At 34.4% G+C, this 27,767-nt stretch overlaps 2 protein-coding genes across 6 annotated transcripts in view; one reads left to right on the top strand and one right to left on the bottom strand.

Moving 5' to 3' along the window:
* The first annotated feature begins 18 nt into the window (after positions 1-18).
* Drp1 (dynamin related protein 1) lies at positions 19-14,750 on the top strand. 4 transcript variants are annotated; one of them, XM_088226375.1, is made up of 14 exons: positions 19-247; positions 453-597; positions 830-862; positions 2,389-2,597; positions 3,026-3,236; positions 4,476-4,585; positions 6,125-6,262; positions 7,255-7,495; positions 8,568-8,713; positions 9,409-9,552; positions 10,203-10,352; positions 11,509-11,734; positions 12,164-12,375; positions 13,794-14,750. In XM_088226375.1, exons 1-14 carry the CDS (start codon positions 146-148, stop codon positions 13,848-13,850), a joined length of 2,124 nt encoding a protein of 707 aa, XP_088082501.1. In that variant the 5' UTR covers positions 19-145; the 3' UTR covers positions 13,851-14,750. The 4 variants fall into 4 exon arrangements, with proteins under 4 accessions (XP_088082501.1, XP_088082500.1, XP_088082503.1 ...); XM_088226374.1 differs by having other exon boundaries at positions 11,482-11,734; XM_088226377.1 differs by lacking the exon at positions 830-862.
* A 1,719-nt stretch (positions 14,751-16,469) lies between these two features.
* Positions 16,470-27,767, bottom strand: part of Ten-m (teneurin transmembrane protein Ten-m) — a 217,081-nt gene continuing 205,783 nt past the window's right edge. Inside the window, exons 9-17 of one of the 2 annotated variants that reach the window (XM_088226371.1) lie at positions 26,613-26,948; positions 25,833-26,040; positions 25,099-25,125; positions 22,856-23,072; positions 22,413-22,589; positions 21,882-22,290; positions 21,319-21,571; positions 17,433-21,216; positions 16,470-17,332 (exon numbers count right to left, since the gene is read on the bottom strand). In XM_088226371.1, the coding sequence (XP_088082497.1) occupies positions 16,616-17,332; positions 17,433-21,216; positions 21,319-21,571; positions 21,882-22,290; positions 22,413-22,589; positions 22,856-23,072; positions 25,099-25,125; positions 25,833-26,040; positions 26,613-26,948 (6,128 nt within the window). In that variant the 3' untranslated portion in view covers positions 16,470-16,615. The remainder of the gene's footprint in view (positions 17,333-17,432; positions 21,217-21,318; positions 21,572-21,881; positions 22,291-22,412; positions 22,590-22,855; positions 23,073-25,098; positions 25,126-25,832; positions 26,041-26,612; positions 26,949-27,767) is intronic. The other variant, XM_088226372.1, reaches the window with a different exon arrangement.

The following is a 27,767-nucleotide window of genomic DNA, read 5'->3' as shown; positions in this document are numbered from 1 at the left end:
CATTTCTACACAAAATTTAAGATGGCCGCCGTCTGTCCGTTGGGAGTGCTCGTTTGAAGTTATTTTTTTGCAAGTACTGGGAGATTCTTGAAACTATAATCTGATAAATTGTGCGCAGTTTCAGTATTTTCATACCTGTGAAATAATGGAAGCATTAATTCCTGTGATTAATAAATTACAAGATGTCTTCAACACTGTTGGGGCTGATGCCATTCAGCTCCCCCAAATTGTCGTTCTTGGGACCCAGGTAATCGAAAATTTGACATTATATTGCATAACATGTATTAGATTTATCGCTTTCTTTATTGTAGTTATAATTCGATTAATATTGATGGCTTTATTAAATCAAAAAGCGATATAAATGTCGTCGTTTTACCCTATCCACGGCCCTTTGTTATGGTTATGAGGGCTAAGGTCATTCATTATTTGAAATCGAACTAATTATTTTGCAGAGCTCGGGAAAGAGTTCGGTGATCGAGAGTTTGGTTGGGCGTTCATTTCTACCCCGTGGAACTGGCATAGTAACCAGGAGACCTTTAGTTTTGCAGCTAATTTATGCTCCCAAAGACAGCAAGGAACATCGATCTGCTGAAGAAGGTACCCAAATCAACCGTTTTATCTATTTTATCACAGCGAAATTTTCTAGTAATAAAACAAGTTAAATTTCTCTGTTTTCATTTCATGGTCTGTCAGTTTTCAGTCAGGAATTTATGTTAACTATGTTGCAAGGTATTCTAAAATGAATTATTATGGACGTATGCTTATATGTGATTTTCTTGTAAAATTAAGTAAAATACATGTTTATATCTCAATAAAATATAATTTTTAGGTGGCATCGTTACTTTAGCGCCAAAAATGAAGGGTATTTATTTGATATATTTAAGTGTGGCCCTTTCGCCAAAATATTCAATACCATTTTCTGTTTCCTGCAATTTGCTTAAACTTTTATGAATTTGATAGCATGCAATTTCCTCTGTTATGTGTCCTTGAAGACTTTCATGCATTTGTTCAAGATTTTGTAACAGTTTTAGTGTGAATTATCAGTTAATCATCTTTCGAAACACGTGCAATCAAATTAACAATAAAAATTCAAAAATTCGTCCATACGATTGTTAGATTTTATGTTGATTACAAGAAAGCAATGTGATTTCTTAATCATCCTTATGTTTTCATTGCTGCATACTATTTTGTATAGCTATTCAAATATTATGTGAGAAAATCTACATTAAATATACGAAGCTTTAGATTTTAACCTTATATTCAAATATTATGTGAGAAAATCTACATGAAATATACGAAGCTTTAGATTTTAACCCTAAAATTAAATTTTTTAAAATTATTATGTGGAAAGTCTATTTGCCTAACGTTCATACAAGGTACCCAAGTAATTTTGTGGTAGGCAGAGTTTTTGTAGTACCGGGTTTTGCCGGTAAGATCATGTAGGGCTACCTATTCTCAGTCAGTATGGCAAGTGTCGTCGCTGGAGAGTGTTTCGTTTGGCTGGTGTGAATTTTTTTATGACGTTTTTGTGTAGTCATCGTTTTTGTGATTGATTAACGAGTGATCGGCGTGAAGGTTAGCTCCTTGCTTGGGAAAACTGACACTTGTGAAATGTCAACAACGGCCTACAAACATGATGCTTTGTGTAAAACGCAAGTGTTTGAGTAGTTTTACAGTTTTAAAAGAGGTGAAATATCAACTGATGGCCAAACCCGCTCTGGCCATCCTTCGATGGCCCGACCGCAGACCATAAAAAAAGTTGTGGAGCTATCTGTGACTTGAGAGTTCAATGCAGCAAATTTTAAGTGAAGATTTAGGGATTAGAAGGATGGCTGCCAAATTTGCTCTTACACAGCCCTCTGTGTGCCGATTTTTGAACAAAAATGCTACAACCGCTGTGCCCCTATTCATCCAGTCTAGTCCCTTGCGACCCTGAATGAAAAATTAGTTGAAAGGTCAGCATTTTGCTGACATTGCTTAGTAGAAACTACAGAGGCGCTATCAAGCATCACGGGAGACGAAATAAAAAATGTGTCCAACAATGGAATGTACGATTGGACAAATATGTTTGCTCCAATGGAGAGTAGTTGAAAGGTTTTTTGTAAAATAATTAATTAATTATATTTTCTAACCTCTGTTTCTTTTTCACGTTTGTATGTGCACATTAGTGAAATCCTACTTTTTTTGTACCCCCACTTAAAAGAAATTAGGAATTTTTCAAAAAAGAATACAGTAAAACCCTTAATATCCGGATTAACTTGCAATTAAGTTGCGTTGTTGTTATTTTGTGAAAAATTTTAATATTCAAATTAATATACTTGATCTTTATTTGTATTTCTCTATTCTAATTCATTATCTTTTGATTTATAAAGTTTTTGCTGTTTGCAGGGACGATCGATGTGGAAGAATGGGGAAAGTTTTTACACACAAAAGAAAAGATATACACGGACTTCAGCGCCATGCGACAAGAGATAGAGTGTGAGACGGATAGAATGGCAGGAAACAAAAAAGGAATTTGTCCGGAACCCATTAACCTGAAAATATTTTCTACCCGAGTAGTTAACTTGACACTGGTTGATTTACCTGGAATAACAAAGGTATCCATTGTTTTATTCTTGCGATGGTAATGTGACTCGATCATCTCCAATTATCACAATTGCGCAAATCGTAACCATTGTTATTGATATTTGTCATGAAATGCTTCATTTTTTTTCCAAACATGTAAAATAATTTACATATTTCATTTTATGAATATAATTATTTCTGATTATTTGTTATATTGATTTTAATTGTGTCATTTAGAATAAAATGGCACTTGATAAATAAAATAAAAATGGTCTTGGTCTTATCTAAAAATAAATTCAATAAGAGACAAACAATAATAACAGGTTATAAAATAAGCATATTGATAAAAATTCATGCAATAAAAGAAAAAAAAATATTTTTCTCAATACCGAAATGTTTATATTTCATATGTTTTAGAAATGAACTTATATTTTATTCAAGAAAAAAACATTGGTTTTAGGTTCCTGTTGGAGATCAACCAGAAGACATAGAGGCTCAGATAAGAGACTTGATTATGAAATACATTTCTAATCCCAACTCGATAATTCTTGCGGTGACCTCCGCCAACACAGACATGGCCACTAGTGAGAGCATCAAGATGTCCAAAGAGGTGGATCCTGATGGCCGCAGGACCCTGGCTGTTGTTACTAAACTAGATCTCATGGATGCTGGTATATATTTTTTTTATTGTAAATGTAATATTTAAGCCCTGCTAAGTTCTTCATTTTTAGAATTCTTCTTTTTCACCCTTGTTCTCTCCACTGATGGATAAAGGCCTCTTCCAAACGTCTTCATTCCTCCCTATCACCCGCTTTCATCATCCACGTTTTACCGGCAATAGAGGTAATGTCGTCGCTCCATCTTTTCCGTGGCCTTCCAACACTTCTTTTGTTTGCCCATGGTCTCCACTTTATTATTCTGGGTGTCTGCCATCATTTTGTCTGCCAAGTGTCCTGCCCACTGCCATTTCAATTTCGCTGCACGATCCATGATATCCACGACTCCGGTTCTTCGCCTTATTTCTTCATTTCTTACTCTGTCTCTTAAACATACACCGAGCATCTGTCTTTCCATGGATCATTGTGTGCATTTTAATTTCTGACTACTTTTTTGTGTTACAGACATGATTTCTAGTCTGTATGTTGTCACCAGCAATATGCACGATTCATATACTTGTCTTTTTAAGCATATAGGGACTTCTTTATTTTCAAAAATATACTTTAGTTTGCCAAAAGCTGCCCAACTTAGCCCTATTCTTCTTGGTAACTCCGCTATCTGGTTATCCTTACCAAGTTTGACTTTGTGTCCTAGATATATGTATTCATCAACCACTTCGATTTTATTGTTGTTAATGAAATTGTCTCGTCCTGTTGGACTCATAATCTTTGTTTTATGCATAATATTCATTTCCAAACCAATCCATTTTGAAGCCTCATGTAGTTTTATATTAATTTCGCCTAGTTCATACATGTCTTTACTTATGACCAATATATCATCTGCGAATCTGAGGTGACTCAGGTACATGCCATCAATATTTTTTTTTGGAATTATAACGTAGGTATTTATTTGTATATCATAATAAACGGATAAAAAATTGAACTCACCGAATAAATGGTCCGAATAAATTTTATCAAAAATAAAAAAATCCCCATTTTTTTATTGTGTAAATTTGCCAAATTGTGAAGGTAGGCATGTGAAACCTTAAATTGTCACATAAAAATATGAAACAAAAATTTGTTCTTGATTTAAAGCAGTAACTCTCACCAATAGCGTTAGCTTGGATTTTCATGCTGGTGATGACATTCCTTTGATATGTTTTTAGAAAATTCTATAGTAAATTACATTGAACTTCCAACAATAATTTTTATTAACAAACTTGAACTCACATAAATAATTGCATACTTTTTTAGGTACTGACGCCATTGAAATTTTATGCGGGAGAGTGATTCCTGTAAAACTTGGTATTGTAGGAGTAGTTAATCGTTCTCAACAAGATATCATAGATAACAAATCCATCACTGTAAGTACTTGATATTTTCAATATTAATTAGCTTTCTCACTTGGTATTTAGATTAAAACCTAAGAATATGAATCAATAACCTTGAAACCCCGCTGAGTAAACATTCCGTATAGCTGGGCAGAATTTGACAGTTAACAGTTCTTAAAAAAATTGAAAAAAATTGAGTTAGTAGAATTTATTTTGAAAGAATCCTGATGGATTTTGTTTTCCCTGTTTTCGATGATATTATTAGATTTATTCAGTTGTAATTTTGGAAGTACAAGCAGTTTTTATTTGTAGCAGAAATTAAAAAATCTCAATTATATTTAATAGAATATCCCTCTATTTAATGAAAAATGAAATAAACCACTAAGAATTAAAATAATTTGAATAAATATCTGTAACGCAAATATTTATTCAGCAATATTTGTCAATATTTCACAAGATTATACAACAAAGTGGACATATCAATGATTCAAGAGTATGCTTACATTATTTACAAAACTTAGAATAATACTCCTTGGCTAGCTCATCTGCCCTCTCGTTTCCAATTTCCCTAACATGAGCTCTAACCCAGCAGAATTGAACATATACACCTCGTTTACTGAGAGCATAGTGAAGTTTTGAAGTTTTGAAACTTTTCACATTGTAATAAATAATATAAACTTTAACAATATATGTGCATGCAAAAAAAAATCAGAATGAGCAAACATCGGCACTTGGTGTGGGGGGGGGAATTTTAGTTCTCATAAAATACCGCCACGATTCTTTGTAAATGTGTAATTCTCTATATTTTCACCATTTTTTTTACCTTATTTATCATATCAAATTGCATATTTTTCTCACATGGAAAAATCCAGACCTGCATTTTAAAACTGGAATCCCAGTTTGAGAAACTCATTGTCTTATATAATTGTATACGATATGATGAATTTGACTATTTACTGATTATGTACTCGTACAATATGTACTTACATTGTGATTACCTACAATTGGGATTTTTCTCAATTTGTATTTTAAAAATCTTGTTTTTGTATCTTAAAAATCTAAATGAGGAAGTTCAGTGGTTTTTAAAAAAATATATATTTGTTAATAGACTGTTAAACTAAGTCAAAATTATTATTTTTAAATTTTTATATATCGTATTATCGGCGCTACGATTTTTCAAAGTTTTGTATTTCTGAAATAACTCCGCGTGTAACGTCAGAGGTTCATTTCCGCTTATTCTCATTCAGTTCTTCCCATTGGTCCAGAAGCGACAAGCAGACCGGAAATCTTCCATAGCTCTTAGATTATAGGTTGATTCTCATGAACCAGTGACGTCATTTAAAGTAGTGCGTTTTTATCAAAATATTTATTATTATTTTTTCTGTACATTTTCAAGAAACTTTGCCCTACAATTTAATGCTCTAATTTTTACCCCGCATAAGAAAACATTTTTTGTATCCAATTTCCCGTATGGCTGAAGTTCCTCATTGTACAATTACATCGAAGTCACTTTTCAATTAATATATATGTACTTTGCAGTTGACTCATTGCTTCCAAATATTTTATTTACAGGATGCATTGAGGGATGAGGCATCCTTTTTGCAACGTAAATATCCCACAATCGCTTCAAGAAATGGCACTCCATATTTAGCTAAAACATTAAATAGGTTACTGATGCATCATATTCGCGACTGCTTACCCGATCTCAAGGTAGATTTTTTTTTCACTAAGTTTTAATAACCGTGTATCCTCTTTTTGTGCCTACCTGGGCTGGTATTCCAAACGCTCTCGCGGCCGTAGAAAAACCATTTATCTTGCATATTTACATACGAAATACACTAGATAAAGTGTTTTTTTCGGCTGCGAGAGCGGTTCAGAATAGCACCGCTGATATATCAATATCTCATTTTGTGCTTATCTGATGAATCAGTAGTTTTTATTTTTATGATACTGTTTGATATGCAATGAATTTTTATGAATGTTTACTATCAGTTTTTTTATCTGATTGATTTTAACAACAAGAAGTGTCAAAAACACTGATAAATATGTAAATAGTGTCAGTGAAGCAAAAGAAAGATTTTTTTTTTAATTTTGCAAATATTAATGCATCAAATCAAAATATAATTCTTGTAATAAATTGTAATAGATCTTGGGTTTAATATCCAAAATGGTTTAGCCAAAAAATGTGTTTTTTGTACACTAGAATATTTCATAGTCCTTGGGCTGGTATTCCGAACGCATTTACAGCGCACTATAACACGTATTTCGTACATAAAAACGCATTATACTGCGCTATAATTGCATTCGGAGTACCAGCCCTGGACTGGGATCTGAAGTGTAAGACGGTTGACCATCTTATTTTCACGTAACTAAAATTATTAAGATATGCTGCATTTGGTGTACCAATGCAGTGGCCTATGTACCATTAGGTGTGGAATGGAATGATGATTTTAACTAGTATTGGTCATTTCCGTATAAGAGTTGATCATATTTATGGCATTCACTAAAATAATATTATTTACCCTTTGTATTAGTATTTTTTAAATTATAGAATTCAAAGTCGAGTAATACTTAAATATGCAAATTTAGAATAACCAGTGATCGGTTTCATCGCTTTCATGGCATCTTCAACTGATTTCTATGATAGATTACCACGAACTTGCACATTTTTTTTTTCACTAATAATAGGAATATTTTTTTAGGTTAGAGTTAACGTAATGGTCTCACAATTTCAATCACTTTTAAACTCTTACGGAGAAGATGTACAAGACAAATCACAAACTCTACTCCAAATTATCACAAAATTTGCCAGCGCGTATTGCTCAACTATTGAGGGAACGGCCAGAAATATCGAGACCACAGAATTATGCGGGGGAGCGAGAATTTGTTATATATTTCATGAAACATTTGGACGGACACTGGACTCAATTCATCCCCTTGTTGGTAAGAGATAAGGATGTACCTGTATGTAATAATCATATGTTTGAACCGCAATGTTTTATTTATTTTTCTTTGTATCCGTAACACGGCTATACTCACTGGACTAACGCTTTATTTTTTTTTACACAGTTTCAAAAAACCATGGTGCAGAATATTGTTTTTTTTATTGGAACATCAATTGAATAATGGGTAACAGTAATACTATGTATTCGATTCTGTACTTTCCTACACCCATTGCATGAACTTACTACTCAGTAGGCGTAGGGAGGTATTTTGAAGACTCGGTATCTCAAGTTATGAAAACGATACTGTAAACAGGTGCGGTAAATGATGCGCCTGAACGTCTTGTCTGATAGTAATAATGAATAATCTGTGATACCATTTTTTAAAAGAAATTCTTTAAATTAAAAAAGGTTACAATAAATATTTTTTTATTTTATTGGGTGGATCCACTGTGTAAAATGGAAGTCCGGTATTATATTTGCGCAGTGGCAATTTCTCATCATTAGTGGCAATGCTCATCATTAGCTTATCCATTGTGCAGCTTGCTGGATACTTGGGGGGGGCAACATATGTAGACTTTGGGGGCTGTCTATTGAGCTCCACAATTGCACTGCTCTGTTGTATCCTGGTCCAGATAACCTTACTTTTTGAGGCTATCCCGAGTTCTACTGACTCTTTATGTTGAAAGATTTCCAAAGAGACCATTCCTGGGTGTGCTCGCCAGAAAATTTTTCACCCTGTTAGAGGAAGTTACTCGGGGATAATATTTATTTTATTTAATTAATCATTTCAAATTATATTTGTACTATCGCTTTTTAGGCTGTGCTGTGTTATATTATTTTATTTATTAAAAAATATACACCTTTGAATAGAATTAGCGGGAAAGAAAGAACAAACCTTGGTCGTAAAATATACTTGTGCTTTTGACAGCAGGCATACTAAATTTTTTTGCAAATTAAAATTAATGTTTTAATGAGATAACTTCCTCTCATATATTTTTTTTTGTCCTGTTATGCTGTAACCTTTTGTTAATTTATTGTAGGTAAGTTATTCATTGAACCAATTGTTTTAGGTTTGACGAAAATGGAAATTCTAACTGCTATCAGAAATGCTACTGGACCTCGTCCTGCCCTTTTTGTCCCAGAGGTGTCATTTGAACTCCTGGTTAAGAGACAAATCAGACGATTAGAAGACCCTTCCTTGAGATGTGTTGAGTTGGTAGAGAACTTTCACTATTTCTACCAATTATTTTACTGAACATTTTTATCAAAATAATAATATTCTCTCTTTCATGCCGAGTGAAAATTTTACAACTATGTACCGTACATTAATATTTTATCAGTGTATTATAAAATAATATTACCACTAGCAATATTGTGTTGGAGATTTTTCCTTGTTCTTGGTCTGATTCATTCCCTTATTGAATTTTATAGTAATTATATTTTTTTAACTGTGATTTTCACATTTTATGATTTTTACAGATTTACAAAATCGGCTCAGGATATATAAATAATAAGAGCGCCATTTATTAATGTTAATCTTATAACTAAGAAATCTATGAATCACACATCTCACTCATGTGTACGTATCAAAAAAATAAATTCGGTGAGTTGAATAACCCACTCCGAATGATATGTTTATTGTCAACATATTTTTGATGATATTCATTAAAAAAATAGCGACTTTCTTCTATGAAAGTAGAAATAGCCTCCAGAGCAGGTTTTGTAACTCTATCACTTATTTATAATTTAATGCAATCGACTATATTTTATTTTATTTGTGTAATTATGTTTTGTATTTAATTTGATTGTGTCTTTGGAAAATACATATGTACCTTTATTATTGATTGTAAATAAAAAGCATTACTTTTTTTATTTATAAATATCTAAAAAATATTATTTGTACGTGTGTAGGTACACGAAGAGATGCAGCGCATTGTCCAACATTGCGGGACGGAAGTTCAACAAGAAATGTTGCGTTTCCCTCGGCTACATCAGAAGATTGTAGATGTGGTCACTCAACTTCTGAGAACTCGGCTCCCAACAACCAATTGTATGGTAATTAACCAATTATTTTTATACGTAATTTAATATCTGCTAGGGCTATATAAATCACTAGTTTTTACCCGTGGCTTTGCTGCTTGGTATTAGGGGAATAAGTTATGTAATTAATTCGTTGTCATTTGGCAATAAGAATTTTCCCAATAGAATGACGCATTTTTTCGGTATTTTCTATCCCTGTTTTCTATGGCTTGTATTGATTGCTGGTCCTCCAACTTTAGCTATGAAAAAATTGCCACGGTCAGTTAGTCTAATCTATGGTGACGTAGCATCGTTATTCTGTTCAGAATTCCAAAATCCTACCACAAAACCAAAACGAAAAGCAAACCAAACTATCCATAGATAAATCAAGTAAATTTTTCAAACAAGATTTTATGTTAAACATTTTATTTATTAATTTAAGAATTTTAAGATGTTCACTTAACATTTTGTGAAGTGAACATCTTAAAATTCACCAAAATTCAACGGGTAAGAAAAATGTATTATAAATGTTTTCTTTTAGGAAACTGCTTGGGGTTTCCCACATATTCTATGCATTATACAAGGACTGGATTTGACCCATTTCACAAATAATTGGAACACTCCTCTCGACATTCTATACGAACTATGAGTGTTGTATTCTTGTAAAAAAATATGAAAATTTTTAGGTGGAGAACTTAGTAGCAATAGAATTGGCTTACATCAACACAAAACATCCAGACTTCCACAGAGATGCCGCTCTTGTATCTAGTTTATTAAAAGGAAGTGATCATGGTAGCCCAATGTTTTCTGGACACCAAATACAACAGCCTTCTGGTGTGAGTACTCTTTATAATCAAATTCTTAAAAGCCCTGTCTTATTTTTCTATTCTTATGTAACAAACATTTGTATGGTGACTAATGTATTCAGATGTAACATCTTCTATACAACTACAGTACTCTTACTAATCCGCCTCCCCAAAGCCCAGCAAGTGTCCAATTTGTAAAAGTGGCAAATTATAGTGAATACATACAAAATATGCTAAAAATTCAAATAGGTTATTCATAAAAATAGTTTTGTTGCGAAATTATTCCTCGGAACATACTGTTTTATGTATTCTTTTGGGTAAAACTTTTTTTATTATCAAAAATTATCTCAAGAAATATTTCATGCACATACATTTAAATTCCTGCCAAACGGCGAATACAGTTTATTAATTTTGACACACAAATACTGAAAAATTGTAAAGCTTGAGTTTGTTCTTACAACTAGTGAAATAATGGCAAAATAATTAATCACCGGATTACCGAGAGAGCTGTACAAGTTTTGGAATCTAGTCTGAATTGTACCAAATCAAATCATTCAAATATTTTGATTTACAATGTTAAAATGTTAAAAAGCGACTTATTACATAATCCCACAGGTCAATGATTTGTGTATGTAATCATTTTGATATGTGTATGTAGTGACAGAGCTAGCAACTTAAGCAGAAATCACAATCTATTTTCAAGAAAGATCTCCTATCGAAATATGTAAACATATCCTATATCTTGATAAAACTCCATAGTTCATCTACTTAAAATAAATTATATGTATGTAAATTAAATAAAATATATTTATCAGTCTTAAAGATACCTTCTTAGGTAAAACTCTCATTCATCAATAAGAGAATAAGAAAAACTGTACTGAAAAGTTTGATTGATACTTTGTATCAAAAAAGATATTCCCTTTCAAATTCATTCAATCATTGTTTTTTGTTCCGCTGTTATCAGCAATAAATAGGCATACATTGTGATATTTTGCTGATTGATATGATGATATTCCTTGGTTGATTAAATTGAATGATTTTTTCTTGTTGTCTTTTGATTTTGCATTATCTTTCCGAGCATCTTGTGTTTTTCATTTGCCCATTTTTGCATCTATTTGGGTTTGTGCTTGAAAGTTGTGTTTCGTTTATTTAATTTAAGTACGGAGCATTTGGAAATTTCCAACAGAACTCAAACCAAAAGAGTGGCTTCATCGGATCACCGCCGACCCCCAACCCCAGCCAGACTCCCAACGGGAATGGGAAGGGACCAGTTAAGGAAGCTATGGCCAATGGAATGAGTTACCCAAATAAGATGCTCAGTCCCATGAAGCCAGTCAACCTGTTACCTGAAGATCTCGCTCTGAACTCGAGAAAACTTTCTGATAGAGAAGAACACGACTGCGATGTTATTGGTAAGTTAATTAATTCTTCTGCATAGTTCTGTGGCAACAAGAAGAAGAAAATTAGTTCAGTATGCAGTTCCTCTCTATAAAAAATTGTGTTGATAGTTCTCATTATTTGACTATTTTAAAAAATTTGTTTACATTGAATTAAGTAAGTACAAATTTTTCTAGACAAATGCTGGGTTAAACCATTTAGATTTTTTGTCAATGTAGACATATTATTACTGCATATTGATTAACATCATACCGTTTTCCTTAGGGGTAAGCAGAGAGGATGTAACAATAATAATAATTTGTAAAACATCTGAATGCAACATGCGTCTATCTTTGCATATAACCCTAGTTTTTTCCACTTTCATGTATACCTGTCGATTTGTGACCAAAAGGTGTGGGTGAGCAAAAATAAATTTATATCAATAAGTTGTATTTTTATTCCAGAACGTCTGATAAAATCATACTTCTACATTGTCCGCAAGTCCATACAGGACTCTGTCCCAAAGGCTGTGATGCATTTCTTAGTGAATTATGTTAAGGACAATCTACAGTCTGAGCTGGTCACCCATCTTTACAAGTCGGAGCAGGTGGAGACATTACTTAATGAGTCCGAACACATCGCCCACAGACGTAAAGAAGTAGCTGACATGTTGAAGGTAAATATCATACATATTGCCTTGACAATAAACTTGCCATGTTTTCAAAGAGATAATAATAAACCCTTTTGAGAAGGGAATATATTTATGACCTTTTTTTTACTTCGATTTTATTCTCCATTTGGGCAAACGCAGCAGCACACGGCTCGGCGTCTTGTGACAGATCGAATGAGTTTAGAAAATTGTTTAATGTAAAACCGGAACAATGAAAAATGTAAAAAACATTAATTGAGGTGATTATTTTAATGTATAACGTATGGAAAAAAATGGGACTTTAACATTTTGGTATAAAAAATGGGAAAACAAAACTGAGGAACGTAAAAATGAAGTTTTTCTGTATACAGTATCTCTCTTCGGATACCATCAAATATAGTCTGAGAACTTATTTCAGTTAAAAATCACTTTCATTATAACCTTGTTGGGAATCGAACCCGGGACCTCACACGGTGGTAGCCAAACGAGGTGGGCGGATATTAATAGACATAGTATTCCTGCATGCCATTAGTTCTTAAAATTAGATTTGTTTATATCTTTATATTGTAAGCATATTATTATACATAAATATGTACCATTTTTTATTGTTGATTCTCTTTTGTTTTTTTTTGTTATCAGCTATTATTATTATTTAATTTGCTTTGTTATTTAAAAAAATATAATTTAAGGTTCTAATATAACCTAGTTACACAAATTAAATTGTACATATTAATGCCTCGACACGGGTTGTGTCCAGTGAGGTGTTCATACTGAAGAAAAATGTACTTTGTACGAATATAAATAAATAGCTTTATTATTATTATTATTATGATGTATTAATTTAATACATCAATAATAGTACATTTTACCTTAATGCTTGGCACCTTTAATTGAAATATTTTTCATATTATTTTCCCTACTAACTAATGCACTAGTAGCTGAAATGTGCACATTTAATGCACTCAGGTTCTTTATATAAGAAATTTCTATTTTCTATTTCTGGACATCTATTTAATATGTAATATCATCCGGTTTCTGGTACAAATGAACATTTTATTAGTTGTGAGATATTGCACTTTTAAAGTTAAAAGCTCATCCTAAATCAATAATTCAAATAAAGCCGCAAGTCAAATATTATAAAATTAAACAGATTTTTATTAATTTTTTTAAACAAAAATTATTTGATGCCAGTTATGCAGAATTCTTATTTTTCAAAAATTTGTAGTCACTAACTTGTGCCAGAAACCCAACGAACGTAGGTTCACTGTTTGTATTTTTGTTTATTTCAATGCAAGAATCATACAATTTTTTCCTTGTATTACAAATCTAACTGTTTTCCTATCCTTAGTAACTCTTCCTCCACAAGTCACTGTGATGCTGGAGAATCCACTCACTTTGTCATCCTTCTTGTCCAATGATTCTAATATGACCCATTTCTTTCACAGGCCTTACAAAGAGCGGGACAAATAATCAGCGAAATCCGCGAGACGCATTTGTGGTGAATGAACTGATATTACAATTCTAGTCTATGACGTTATACTCTCGAGTTAACAGTTTCAGTCAGATAATACCTCGTAGGAGATTTTTTTAAAACATTGATCAATTTTGCTGGTGATTTTGATACTCTGCTTTATCCAAAAAATTATGTATGTAGGCACACAAATACGCGTAGCTTAGTTTGTGTTTGTAAACTTTCTCTTAATTTACTATGTGTAGGTTCACAAAAATAGATTCAGAATGTGTATGTGTTTTAATGTATGATGTAACCTATGATTTTTTAATTGCTACAATGAATTTTATCACTTAACTAGGAAAATATCCCTTTTCTAGAAATTTCTAAAAGTTGTTTCCTCGACGATAATTTAAAGAATGAATTTTGGTATATAAAGCCACTATCGATTTGTACTCAAATGTTCAGTATTGTTTTTCTGGCCTTGTGATTTTATATAATGTTTGTCTGGGCTTGTCAGCCTGGAACCGAGAAATGTTTCCGTGCATGTAAAGATTACTCGCTGGTGGAGCGAGCACCCGAGGGTGGTCCGAGTGATTTAATTTATTCCTAGTATCGGAGTAGTGTTAGCTATGAATTGATTCCATTTTACAATATTTTATCAGTGTGCCGTTTATAATGATGTAATACGAAGCGCCATGTTGTTATTTCAGCCCTGTTGTTGTGTTTTGTTACTGCAAATGTTTTTTGTACTTATTGGTACAGAAATAACTTTTAATGACATATATGTAATTACGTATAGGCAATTGTACCAATGGCAGGCTCAGTTCGATAGATTGTCTGGCGCCTTAAATTTAAACTATGAATTTTCTTTATGTTAAGAGATTGTGATGAAATTGTTAGGAGGGTTTTAACGGAGAAATAAAATATTGAAGTATTATAAGTAAGTAAATTTATTGTTTTATTACATTTTCCAGTAGAATAATGCCTATACGTACATCCCTCTCCTGGTTACAGTCCCGCACAACACAATCTGTGTCTAGATAGACTTAGGCTAGCTAGGACAGGTTACTAATGCAGTGTCCGCCTTTCTCTCTAAGGGCTCCATATATTATTTATCATCTTTAAATAATCTTCAACACAAAGATATGTACAAAAGAAGTAATGATAATTTATACAAGTAATATTAAGTACCTATGTACAATAAATTTTTACAACATGAAATGGTATCTAGTCCAAGTTTGTTTGGAATTTGTCATGGGTAAGCCCGCTATATTTTTATAGTGGCTCCGGTTAGAGAACTGACTCCTCTATAACAACACAGACATCACTTAGCTTACATAATGAATAAGACGTACAAGTTACAAAGTATTGCTTTGTTTAGTCACATTTTCCAAAAATATCACCTTACTGCGGCACAGTTTGGGCCTGTGTCCATCAGAACTGCCTAGTAGCAGTATGTAGCTCTCCACTCTCGTTATACAGGTAAACATACAATACATACAGCTAAAGTAATATTCAGACACCACGTTTGAAAGGAAAACAGAGACTGTCAGGACAAACACCATAAACTTTGTATATTCTATTCTGTCTAGGCTGAAGTTTCTAGTCTACGTGAGATATTGCACGTCACATGCTTTACATTAACAGATACATTGGAATAAAAAATCAACTTACATTAAATAAAAGCCTCTACAAAAGTTCTCGAGTTATATTATTTACAGCATTTACTTGAAATATTTCACTAAACATTACATTTGGCTATGTGGTTATAATGATATATATATATATATAGGAGATTGTGATCACCATCATCAGTAAACACATACATTCTTATAATATAATTTCAGCAGTCTGTAGTATTCTTAATAAATGCGGCTATTCAAAAATATGTCTCGAAGGTCATATTTTATCTTACGTAGTGGTAAATGCAATTATTATCGGTATTTAATAATCTTTCAAACCTAACATGAAAAGCAAAATGGATCCATAAAGGTTAACAAGAGAAATCAGCCTACACGCTGAATTGTAGCACTTCCTTCGTTATGTGGTTAGAAATAAGTATTAAAATGCCATTCGCCTATGTTCACAAAATCTAATAAATAATAATGATTGGAGTATAGTTTTGAGTATAATCATATATAATATATGTACGAATGAAACAATATTAGATTACTCAAGCTTGACTAGCTGTTAACTATTCAGTTTCGGGAGATGAAATTCAATAAACTTTCATTCAGCGAGATAGTCAGGAAGGGGGATTCTAACATAGAAAATAACCTCAGCCGGTAAAATAAATATACAGTAAACATAATATTTTCATATGGCACTCCGGCTTAACGGCCAAACACGGTTGGTATTTTATCAGTTGATACCCTGTGATTTAGTTCATCCGCATAAAAATATTTCGCGAGTACAAGACATCGCGAAAATTGTCTCCCGCTCACATTTTTATTAATAGACCTCATAATAAAACTAACAAAATGTCTAAGAGATACGCGTGTGAAAAAAATAGTCACTATTTATATATATATATATATAATTCACAGCTTATGTATTAAATAAATCACTATTAGTGGATTTTGAAGCGTCACTTTTGGATACGCGCACTCAATCGTATAGTATACGATATATCACACTACTGACAATTTGTTTATATTTTTACCATTGCTTTTATATTTTGTATTTTTCCCAATGTCGGCCATTTTAATATACAACTATCGATGAGGGCCGCACATTCTGGGTTTCTTAAGACCGCAAGTATTAAGGGCGGAATTAATAAGGGAGAGTTAGGGGTTGGATACGGGGGCCTAGTGATCAAGAGCGGCGGCGGTGGGTGTGGCCACTCTTCCTTCTCTTACGGCGGCCATCGCGGACAAAGGCTACATTGCCCGGGTCGTCTGCCAGCTGAGGGTATTGCGCCGTGGAGTGCACATCCTGGGCTGTCCAACCGTCCACTACACCGTGCGCTATTAGTTCCTCTTTCTCCTCTTCCGTCCAAAGGGCGCGACCTTCCCACCCTGCTGCCACCAGTTCTTTCTCGTGCTCCCACGCCCTCTCGGCTGCCCTCTTGTGCGCGTGCTTGATGAGACGGGCGCGCTCCTGCGCGGGGTCCACCCCATACTTGAGGACCACTGCGGCCTCTGCCCCGTGTAAGCGCACCTCTACTCCCTGGTCCCCTACCTCATGCTGCGACACATTGAACATTCCGCCGAGCCTCCTCAGCTCTTCGGTGTCATCTCTGACTTTCAATGGATTATCTTTAACAAAATAGAATACGTCCTGGTCGTGTATGCTGAAGTGCAGGTCCAGGAAGAATGAATTGTTGAATACGGACGTAACTACATCCTGAACAACACTGTTAACTCCTTCTACAACACTGACCAAGGCTCGGTTGTCCAGCCTGGATATCAGCACTCCCTCTCCAAATACAGCCTTCCTGTAGGCGACTCTGGGTAAAAGGTTTCTAGTCTTCGGTTCCATTTTTAAAAGTGGTGCCGGAACAAAACTCAAGTCTGAGAATTTTTCGTTTATCTGTAATGAAAGATAAAACATAAATTATTGACAATTATTTTCGCTAGAAAATTAATTTAATACTGAGTAAGGATTATTCACAAATTCAACTCAAACTCACCTTTTCATTAATACATTGCAATCCTGATATAACTCCAAAGTCAGGAGTAAGTTGCGGAGATGTGACAGTAGCCATAGGTTGATATATCATGCTGCCTGTGTATTTGGATCCGATCATTTTGTCCAAGTCATATCCGTAGAGTTTCAGCCAACTAGCTAAGTCTGTCATGTATGTGAAGTTCTGACGTTTGTTAATGGGATCATTATTTTGGAATCTGTATAAAAATATGTCAGTCGGAGTACTTAGTTTGGTGGCTAAGTGCTCCCAAGATGGCGTCATCCACTGGGCGACTGTAGGATCATACAGCCTTTGATTAATGTGCACAAGTTTTGTGTGAGGGTCGAGAATGCCTCCGTGGAAATCAATAGGCAGAATAAAATCAGGGTTAGAATCGCTAACAATTTTACCAAAAGGTGATCTTTTGATTTCCTTAACTATATTGCCATTGGTGTCGAACAATGCCATAGGTGAACCATTTTGATCACAAGCAACATAAAATCTCTGTTCGCTTGTTTCAACTGTAATAAGAACATTCCTCTGGTCATACAGGAATCTGAATGTCTTGCCAGTTTTTGGATAGTGGATATGGGTTGGAAGGGTCGGTGTCGTGGGATTAGCATAAAAGTATTGAGTGACATTTTCTTTGTCATCTTTCCATGATACTAGTCTACCTCTATCATCGTAGAAGTACCAAGTCTGGAACTTTTCTCTTTCAAATGCATGGATCAGTTGTCCCCTAGAATTGTAGCGATATCTTTGTTCTCCACCACGAATAACGAAGCCACGACCATCGTAGCTATTAAATTCTACATCTCCATATTGAACGACCCTGTCTCCACTATCATAACCTAACACAATCTTTTCACCTTGTTCGATAACACCGATGATATTACCATTCTCATCATACACATACTTCCAATCGCTACTTCCGACCATCTCCATAATATGTCCATCATTGTTGTATGTGATACGATCAGTAGATGAAGAACGGCCTATGAGAACTTTTTGTGTTTTGATTCTATTTCTCAAGTCATAATCGAGTTCCAATCTGAATACATCGTATGATTTGATATTTATCAAAATAGTTTTAATGCGGCCATGGTCATCATAATCCGTAATAGTAAAGAATAGTTTGCTGGTGTCCTGCATTACTGATCGATTGAATGTATTTCTGTAAATTCTCAAATCACTAATACCTTCCAACATGCCCAAATTCTGGTTGTACTTTAGTCTTTGGGCTGGTAGCTCTTTTCCGTTAATATTTACTTCTATTGCTGAGAGTCTTGCGTTTCCATCATATTGATATTTGAAATGTCCATTACTCAAACCGCTTTTAACATTAAATTTAAGTTTGTCATCTTTGAGAATACCTGCATGGTATTTAAATTCTTCTTTCAATTCATAATTTGGTTCTTTTACCTCGATAGTCTTCACAAGTTGAGAAGATTCTACATAGGTGTAATGAATAGAAGATAGACCTGATAGGGTGGTTTCAAGTTTTCCAGAGCCATCATAAACATAAGCCACTTTTCCAGACTGATGTGGATAAATTTTGGATAGAATTTGTCCATCATCATCATACAGAATTTCATATGGGTATCTGTACATAGGAGAAAAGTATTGGTATTTAAAGAATCCTAATGATGTTTGTAGGGAAAATGCATGAATGTGTCCCCTTGGAGTAATTAATGATTGCAAAGCTCCAGCATCATCATACTGCAACAAATAATCACTGCCACGAGGAGTTGTAACCTTTAAGGGTAAACTACTAAACATGTCTTTGAAAGCATAAATCATAGAAGATCCATCTCCATACTTAATTTCAAAGAGCCTGCCAGCTCTATCGAATCCATATGTTTCGCTAAGATCTCCCCAGCGCCAGCTTGTTAGTCTGCTAAATCGATCATATTCTAATTCTACTCCAGCAAATATGCCATTGCGAGGACCCCATTTGATAGGTCTAGCTGACCTGTCATATGTAACATTTAATAGTTCCACTCTATCATCCATGAAAACTGCCACTGTAGCTGAATCTCTGTCATATTCGAGTGTTACTAAATTTTCACCATTAACTCTCAGTTTCCTTCCTATTTGCGCAACAGATTTCCCACTTTTTGCTTTGCCAGATTGAATCTTTCTTGGGAAATACCGCCATTCGAATCTATTAGCTAAGTCACCTCCAACTTCTATCCTCTGTTTTGCTGGAACTGGATAACTTTCTCCCAGAAGAGGGTCAATTTCTGCAAGAATAGAATATGGCACTGTGTCTGTAGATATAGAGTGTCCCCACGGTAGAATAGTAGATATACTGCCGTCTATTGATGCTATAGTTCTCAATTCAGCTTCTCCAGTTTTTGTAACCACGGATGATCCCTTGATAAGCATGGATACTGGTTTGCGGTTATTTTGACTAACTTCAACAGTAGCTCCTTTGAGACTCAAATCAAAAGTCAAACTGATAATCTTTCCTGTTGGCGTGACAGCAGTTGTAAGTCTGCCAAATTCATCATAGTTATAAACATAACTTCTTCCAGTACTGTCAAGTTTGGTCTTTAATAATCCTGACGCTCCATGGTAGTCGAAAGTTACATTGTAATTATCAGGAGTACTTAACTCATGTAACATTTTCATTCGTGTCATTTTCAATCTACACTTTTGTCCCTTGGTGTTTTCTATAGAGTTAACTGAACTGGCATAATCTCTCAACAAAAATACTTTATTGCCGGCAGCATCAGTGACTGTGCTCAATTTCCCGTTACTTGTATTAACATTATAGGTAAACAAGTAAACCGTTTCTCCTGTAAGAATGTTTTTTGTTATGGTGTGCTGCCCAAATCTGTTGAACACATAAATTTCTTGAGTTTCTGGTGAGAATATCTCATATTCCCGGGAGCCACTAGCATCAGGTATGCTGGCCATTACAGAACGAATTCTGTAATTGGCTTGGTCTCCAATATGAACTACACCATCCGGGCTGACTACAACTGCGGATATCGTATTGAATTTAGAGCTCGAGGCTAAATAATGATCAGCTTCGAAACAATCACACCCTCTTTCCAGACAATTACATTTAGATTCTGCTCCGGCATATAGTGATATTTTCCCATCCGTACTTATAACACGTACTCTGTTGATTCGTTGAGAATCACTTTCGGCGACAAATAGTTCTCCTGCCGGACCAAAGGAAATACTCTGTGGCATGATCAGAGTAGCGTGTGTGGCAAGCTCTACGTCAAAACCAGACAGTGGACTTGGACAATGGAGAGGCCGACCAGCTACAACCCTTACTCTACCATCAGGCGTAAGCTGTAATATCATGTGGTCATCTATTATATGGAGAGTATTATCTAGTGGGTTGATAGCTAGCTCTGTTGGCCATCTTAAGTGTACTTCTTCTACATTAAGAGTTCCTTCACACGGAATTGGTTTCCAATGTGATTTGTGCATGTGGTTTCCTATTATTGTTGTCACAATACCATCCCTGTCAACCATCCTGATATTTGTGCCATCTGCAAAATACAGTACATTATCGGTAGATACAGCCATCCCCTTGGGATAAGCTAGTTTAGCATCCCTGGCTAAGGCTCCATCACCACAGTGAGCTTCATCTCCCGGAAGGCATCGCTCTCCGGAGCCGACAATGGTTTCCCAGTTGTGTTCTGGATCTGAATACTCATCTAAATTCCTCACAATTATGATTTGGTGCGATTCTGGATCTGATATGTAGAGAACATTATCTAATGGGCTAAGCGCCATGTGATATCTGTATGATACTCTTGTTGCACTGAAAATATAAAAAATAATAAATAAATATTTTTTTCATTTTATTTTATTGGCAATTAGAATGAAACTTAATAATATTTATTTGATTAAAATTGTTGCTTACTTCAACTTGACAATGGTCTTGACGGTTCCATCAGTAAGTATTTTTCTTACTAGGTTGAAATCACCCACAAATATAGATCCATCTGGTGATGCTGCTAGAGCTACTGGCGCTAAAAGTCTTTGTTTAGAAGCTGGACCATCGCAAGTTCCTGCACATTCCAAAGGCCTTTGGTGTCCGTCACCCATCGTTGTTAAAATTACTCTCGGCTTGTGTTTCAAGTAGATGTTTGACCCATCGCCTTTTTGAAGAATACCTGGAGAATGTTTATACAATTTTTAGTAGAGAAAACCATAAAAAAACCTAAGGTACAAGTAGCCGGTGGCGAGTAACAGACATCGAGCTAAGAAAGAGGCTGTTTGCCACAATCACTTAAGTTCGGGTTTATAGAGCGTCGTCTCTATCGCACGAGTCGACAAGGATGAATAACAAAGCTGAAGTTAGCCGATTATGGCTGACTGCCTCGTTCTTAAGCCTAATGTCTGTAATTTACCGCCGGCAACTGTATTGAGTTAGTGTATGGTATATAATTTATGTGATCCAAAAGTTAAACAAGTTAGTAATACCTTCGTGGAAGTTATAACGATGGTGAATGTCCAAATTCCACCCTCCAACTTCGGATATGCTCATATCGTGTCCACTCAATTTGGTAGTCTGGTAATTCCAAATAATATCCTTGCAATCTGTGTACTGATACCCGACTTTAACCATTGCAGTTGTGACTCCATAAATTCTCTGCCGGTAAACGTTGAACCGATTCCAGGCATATGTGAACTTGATGACCGGATCCGCTTCAAACACTTTCTCGAACAAAATGCCTTCAATGGTAATTCTCAGATGGATGAGATTCAGAGTTGGAGGAATGGTTTCTGGAGTGAGCTGAAGTTGTATAGTAGACAGGTATCCAGCTGCTCGAGAACTGTGGTATACCAAATTTAGCCCAGTGCCGGGTATTTGAAGACTTTCTTGAACAACCTGAAATTTCAATTAATTGATATTTATTTATCCATCCTTTTGACAATTTATTTATCCATCCTTTAGACAATATACTTTAACCGATTATATCTATTTTACCTGTAATTATTTTTGTTATTTACCTGTGATTCTGCTAAAATAGCACTCTTGTCGGGACACCCGCCTTGGAAGCCGTGTTTCCAAGTAGCGAGGACGACAGGTTTCATCACATCATAGTCGTGCACTATACATGCTTGTGGTGGTGTGGATAAAGTCTTTTCATCATTTAGGGTCATTACCACTTTATCAATGATCACAACCTAAAAAAGTATATGAATATTTTAATCCGGTTTGAGTTATGAAGATTTTCGACATCAGGTTTTCAATGTGGCATGTTTCATATCAAGGGCAATATTTATATTTTCTTAAGGCAGGTTGTAAATTGTATAAGAAAAATAACAGTTTTGTAGTGAACGCAAGTTCACTAATTTCAGGGTATCAAAGAAAGAGTAATCATTGTTCGATGATATGTATTTTCATTTTAATATTTCAGTTAGTTATTGTATATGACTTATTTGTAATGTACCTCATTCCATGGAACAAAGACGACATGTGATGTATGTTTAAAAGGAGCTCGGCCAAACAGTAATGTGACAGCACCTCCTCCATTGACTAGCAGCTCAAACCATCCATTCTCTCGTGTGAGGGTAAATCCTTCTAACGCCTTGGTAGTGCTGACCCTTACTCCTACAAGTCCAGATCCCATGGAAGTGACCACACGACCTCTCACTACTCCAGATCGACTGTCCGATTGAATAAAAGTATTAGTAATCTTCGCAGTCGATACAAACATTAAACTACATTTGACCTAACGTTTTTATGTTGGTGCAATTCTAATCCAACACCAGACATTATTTATTTAATATATGTTTAGTTTTGAAACTCACAGGATGTTTTACAGTCAATTTATCACTTTTCTTTAGAACTCTTTCTATCTCTATAGATCCCAGTGGATAAAATGTTCAAAGTAATTTTATCCTTCCTAGGACAAATATTTCAATATTACTATTAACAATGGTTGTTTTTAGAGTTGACCCAAATTGAATATTGATTAGCAAAACCATTTTTTTTTATCGAATTTTAATATTATCTGCATCATCAACAGTTTTACAAAATAAGATTATGTATTTAAAAATATTGGGGTCTACATTTGCATTTTATTGATTTATCTTTTCACCAAACTATAGTTATTATAAACTACAAAAATGTTTTCACTCCTCTAACTAATTTGGATTAATTTTACATGTACATATGAACGCTGATTCAATCAATAAATTTGTATCTCTCATATTGTTTTGAAGAATTGTGTAAAGTAGGCATTGAAACCTTGTGTTGTGTTCAGTCTAAACTAAGCTACTTTGGTTACTATGCAATGGTGAAAGTTATTTTATATCGGATATTAACATAAGTTGTGTCCTTTTTTTCCAAAATTTAAAAATGAACACCAAAAGTTAAAAAAAATGGTAAAGGTTACATTATTGGATTACATAGGCATTGAAATGAAAATTTTCTGCGTTACAAGATATTTCGTTTGCTTTTTGTTACATATATTATTTTATCTGATTACATGCCTTTAAAATGCCAACTGAGCATTTTTGACATCTTCTGTTCGCATTCAATCGAGGAATGAAGCTGCCAAAGCTGTTTGCGATATTTGCGTAGCATATGGTGAAGACATTATGATTTTTTGTCTAATATGTTGCAAAATAATGAAGGAGAATACATTATTGACTAATTTGTTGATGTGAACATAAGTTGTTACTGTTTTTTTTTCCAAATGAAGAGAAAGAAGACTTGTGTCCTCTTGCTCTCTTCATTAAATTAGTCAATAATGTATTCTCTTTTGTTATTTTACAACAAATTTGTCAATAATTCATAGCATCTTCACGACCATGCACTGCACAAATAACGCAAGCTGCTTTGGCACCTTTATTCCTTCAATTGAATGCAAACAGAAGGAGGTGTTGAAAATGATCACTTTCGTCAACTTGACATTCCATTTTGAAGCCTTGTAAAAAAAATAAAAATAAACGTAACGTAAAAGCAAACAATGTATTCTTTCAAAAGACATGTAACCTAAGCTATTTTTTAAAATCTTTCGGTGCTCATTTTTAAATTTGGAAAAAACAGACAAAACTTTGTGAACAGCTAATATTTAAGTTCATTAAATACAATATATATGTTTATGTAAATGAGTGACTGTAACAATGAAACTAATACCCGTATGCAGAGACAAAACTTAAGGTGAGGAAAGTACATTCTAATTTAAAATGCAGAGAATAACCCGAAGGTGAAGACAATAGAATGTACTCTCCTCAACTTAAGGTTTGTCTCTGCATACGTGTATTAGTATTGTGTAAAAATTACTGGGTATTGAATAAACAAAAAAACAAACCCAATGGAAAAAATATATTATACCTACTATTTGCAAAATACAACCATTGATTGTATCAATCCTATTGTATCATTATGCAATATTTGCATTCATATGATCAATGTGTTTTATGTTAAATAAAAAATATATGGAATATTTACATGGGTGTCACAAATTCATAGAACATAAATAGGATTATGATATATATATATATACATATTTTCACATGTTTAAGCAAACAAAATTTTCACAGGACACATAAAACAAGGGAAATTAATGATTAGAAAACACACAAAACACTCATGCAACACACAGTGAGGATAATTCACGCCGCCAATAATACTTGGTCAATCTACAACTCATTGATTAAATTACATTTCTGTCGTAGTCCTTACCTTGCATTGAATTGATTCCAAAAGACACTGAGCAGCATAAAAATTATGACAAAAATAAATTAAAATCTTTTTAGAAATAGCTAAGTCACCAATTAGCACTGTAAATTCTTAAATTTTGAAACCAGTTTAGAAAATGTTTTATCTATTTATTGAAGTCAATGTCTAGAAAATCTAAAGAAATATTTTTTGTAAACACAGTGGGGAAAAAAGCGTTGTGGTTTTTTAAAACTTCAAAGCAACTCCTTTCTAGAAGAATAAATAATATTTACTTATACTTTCATAACATTTATGAATTGTCATGCTTTCAGCTGAAGCTCAAAAAAAATGTTGTAACTGAAATTAAATCCGAAATGAATTTTTATGAAATGGAGCATTATCAATTAAGTGCCCATTATGTTTTGATGAATTTGGAATGTTACAACAAAAGCTTTTCATGATTCAACATTTATAAATTAGACAACACACACACTTAAACAAGTAGATGGAGCATTGAGGTTGTTATTGACATAGAAACAGAAAATAATGACAGACATTTTCATACCCGCACACATATCAATTGGAAAACATCAGGAATGTAGACTGGGGCACAACATTGCATTGTTAACAGATATCCGTAAAGAAATAATTTGCCTGATTTCAATAAAGATGATATAAATGTGTTTAATAGCTTCACACTTGTGGAAACTCACTCTGTGTAAGCGATATATACATATACTACCAACTACAACGCTCACCTTTCATTGAATGTATCCTGACGAGCGTAGTTCTGGAGACTGTCTTCATCGATTATAAACTTCATTCTTTCGAAGAATGACGCGGTGATGGCTGGTGGCTGCTTCCTGAGAAGTATTTCTATAGGTGTTGGAGCAGATAAACACAGCTGGCTAGAGCTGCAGTGGTGATTAGTGCAGCATTCGGGATCCTCGCAGTCCACAAGTCCATCTGAAAATTATTTCGTAACAGTTAGGTAACACATTTTCATTTATGTCATTACAGTGAACCAGTCAGGGAGAACTTAAAAACAGTCAAAACATTATTGTATTAATGATTCAAATGTGTTTCGTTTCATATAGCTTATTAAATATGTTTTTTTGTACGCGAATTTTAAATGTGTATTAGTATTTATTTATTCAAGTTTAAAGACAACCAATTTGAGACAAAGTTATAATTTTTTTAACCAAATATTTACAGCTTTCCCACCACATATTGCACAACGCATCTGAGGACTTAAGTCTCTTAGCGGTGCCCAAAAACAAGGAAAAATAGCTTGTTGCCAAACAAGAAAACCTTCCCGAAGGAGCTATCTGTAATCATCTTAGCATCTTTGTGCTGAAAGAAGGTAAATCAGAAGCACATAATATAGTCGGGTTTCTGGAACAAGTTGGTAACCAGCATTTTACTGGTAGTGAGATATTGCACTTTTAAAGCTAAGAGCTCATTCCAAATCAACAATTCAAATAAAACAAGAAGTTGAATATTATGAAATATTATTTTTTGTATTTAGTAGAAAGTACCTTTATCATTATCCTTTAAATCGTTGCAATTCTGTTCCTTGAGTGTTGTGCAATCGGGTCCATCCCATCCATCGAAACAGCGGCATTCCCAGAGACCATCGGCTCCTACTCGACACATTCCATGGCCTCCACATCCAGCCGGGCATCCTTCCATAGTGCAGTGGCGACCATTCCAGCCGTTGACGCACAAACAGGTTCCATTCTTGCACTGGCCGTGCTCACCGCAACGAGCGTCGCACAGGCGCGTGGCACACGCATCTCCTGCCCAGCCTGCGTCACACCGACAGGCGTCACCAACACACGAGCCGTGTGGCCCACAATCCAGATCGCAGACCTCTGAAATATTTCATATTAATTTATTTAATAATTATAATAATATTTTACTGATTTACACAAAACAAAAAATGTGAAAAATCACATTACGAATGCCATATAGTTCTATACTTAAACTTACATTCTAACTAACCTAACATTACGTATTGAACTTTATGATTTTAAAATTGTGGGTTTAATAAACTAGTGGGATTTTAGTTGAGATCTGAACTGACTGGGACTGTCGATGATTCGCAAATGTAAAGGCAACTGGTTCCAGCCAGAGGGGTTGGCAACGGCAAAAGCACATACTCTAAACCTAGTGTTTGGGCAGTGCTGGAGTTTGACAAGATTTCTCTCCCTGAATCCAAATGCTGACATAAGAGTTGATTTTGTTTGACCATATTTTCCCTAATACAGAGGTCCGATAAGTATTTATCATGTTCAGATAGTGGATTTTTTTTTTTTTTTTTTTTCTTGGTTGTGTTGCATTGTTTTTCCCTTGCTTATTATTTATCAAGGTGATATATTTGTGCTGTTTTTAGTGTTAGTGCTTTGTGTATGATTTTACGTGTAAGTGTTTGTGTACTGTCAATTAGTTTACAATCACATCAAAAGCACTAACACAAATACATGTGTCGGCGCCCCCGAATGCGACTATACTTGTTTGTGTTATGTATTTTGTTATATGTGTTCGTTTTTATGTGAGTCATTTTGCGTGTTTGTGTTTTGTGTACCTATAACCTCTGTTTTCATGGGCTAGTTTCGCTTTCCGACATTCGTCCAAGTGTTAAGGGAACCATGAGAAACCTTAACAGGAAAGGGAGGTATCTGTGGAGAAAT

This window comes from Micrasema longulum, unplaced genomic scaffold, assembly GCF_059751315.1.
Source record: "Micrasema longulum isolate JH-2025_06_02 unplaced genomic scaffold, ASM5975131v1 h1tg000428l, whole genome shotgun sequence".
Taxonomy (NCBI): Eukaryota; Metazoa; Arthropoda; class Insecta; order Trichoptera; family Brachycentridae; genus Micrasema; species Micrasema longulum.
This window is presented reverse-complemented; position numbering and strand designations above follow the sequence as displayed.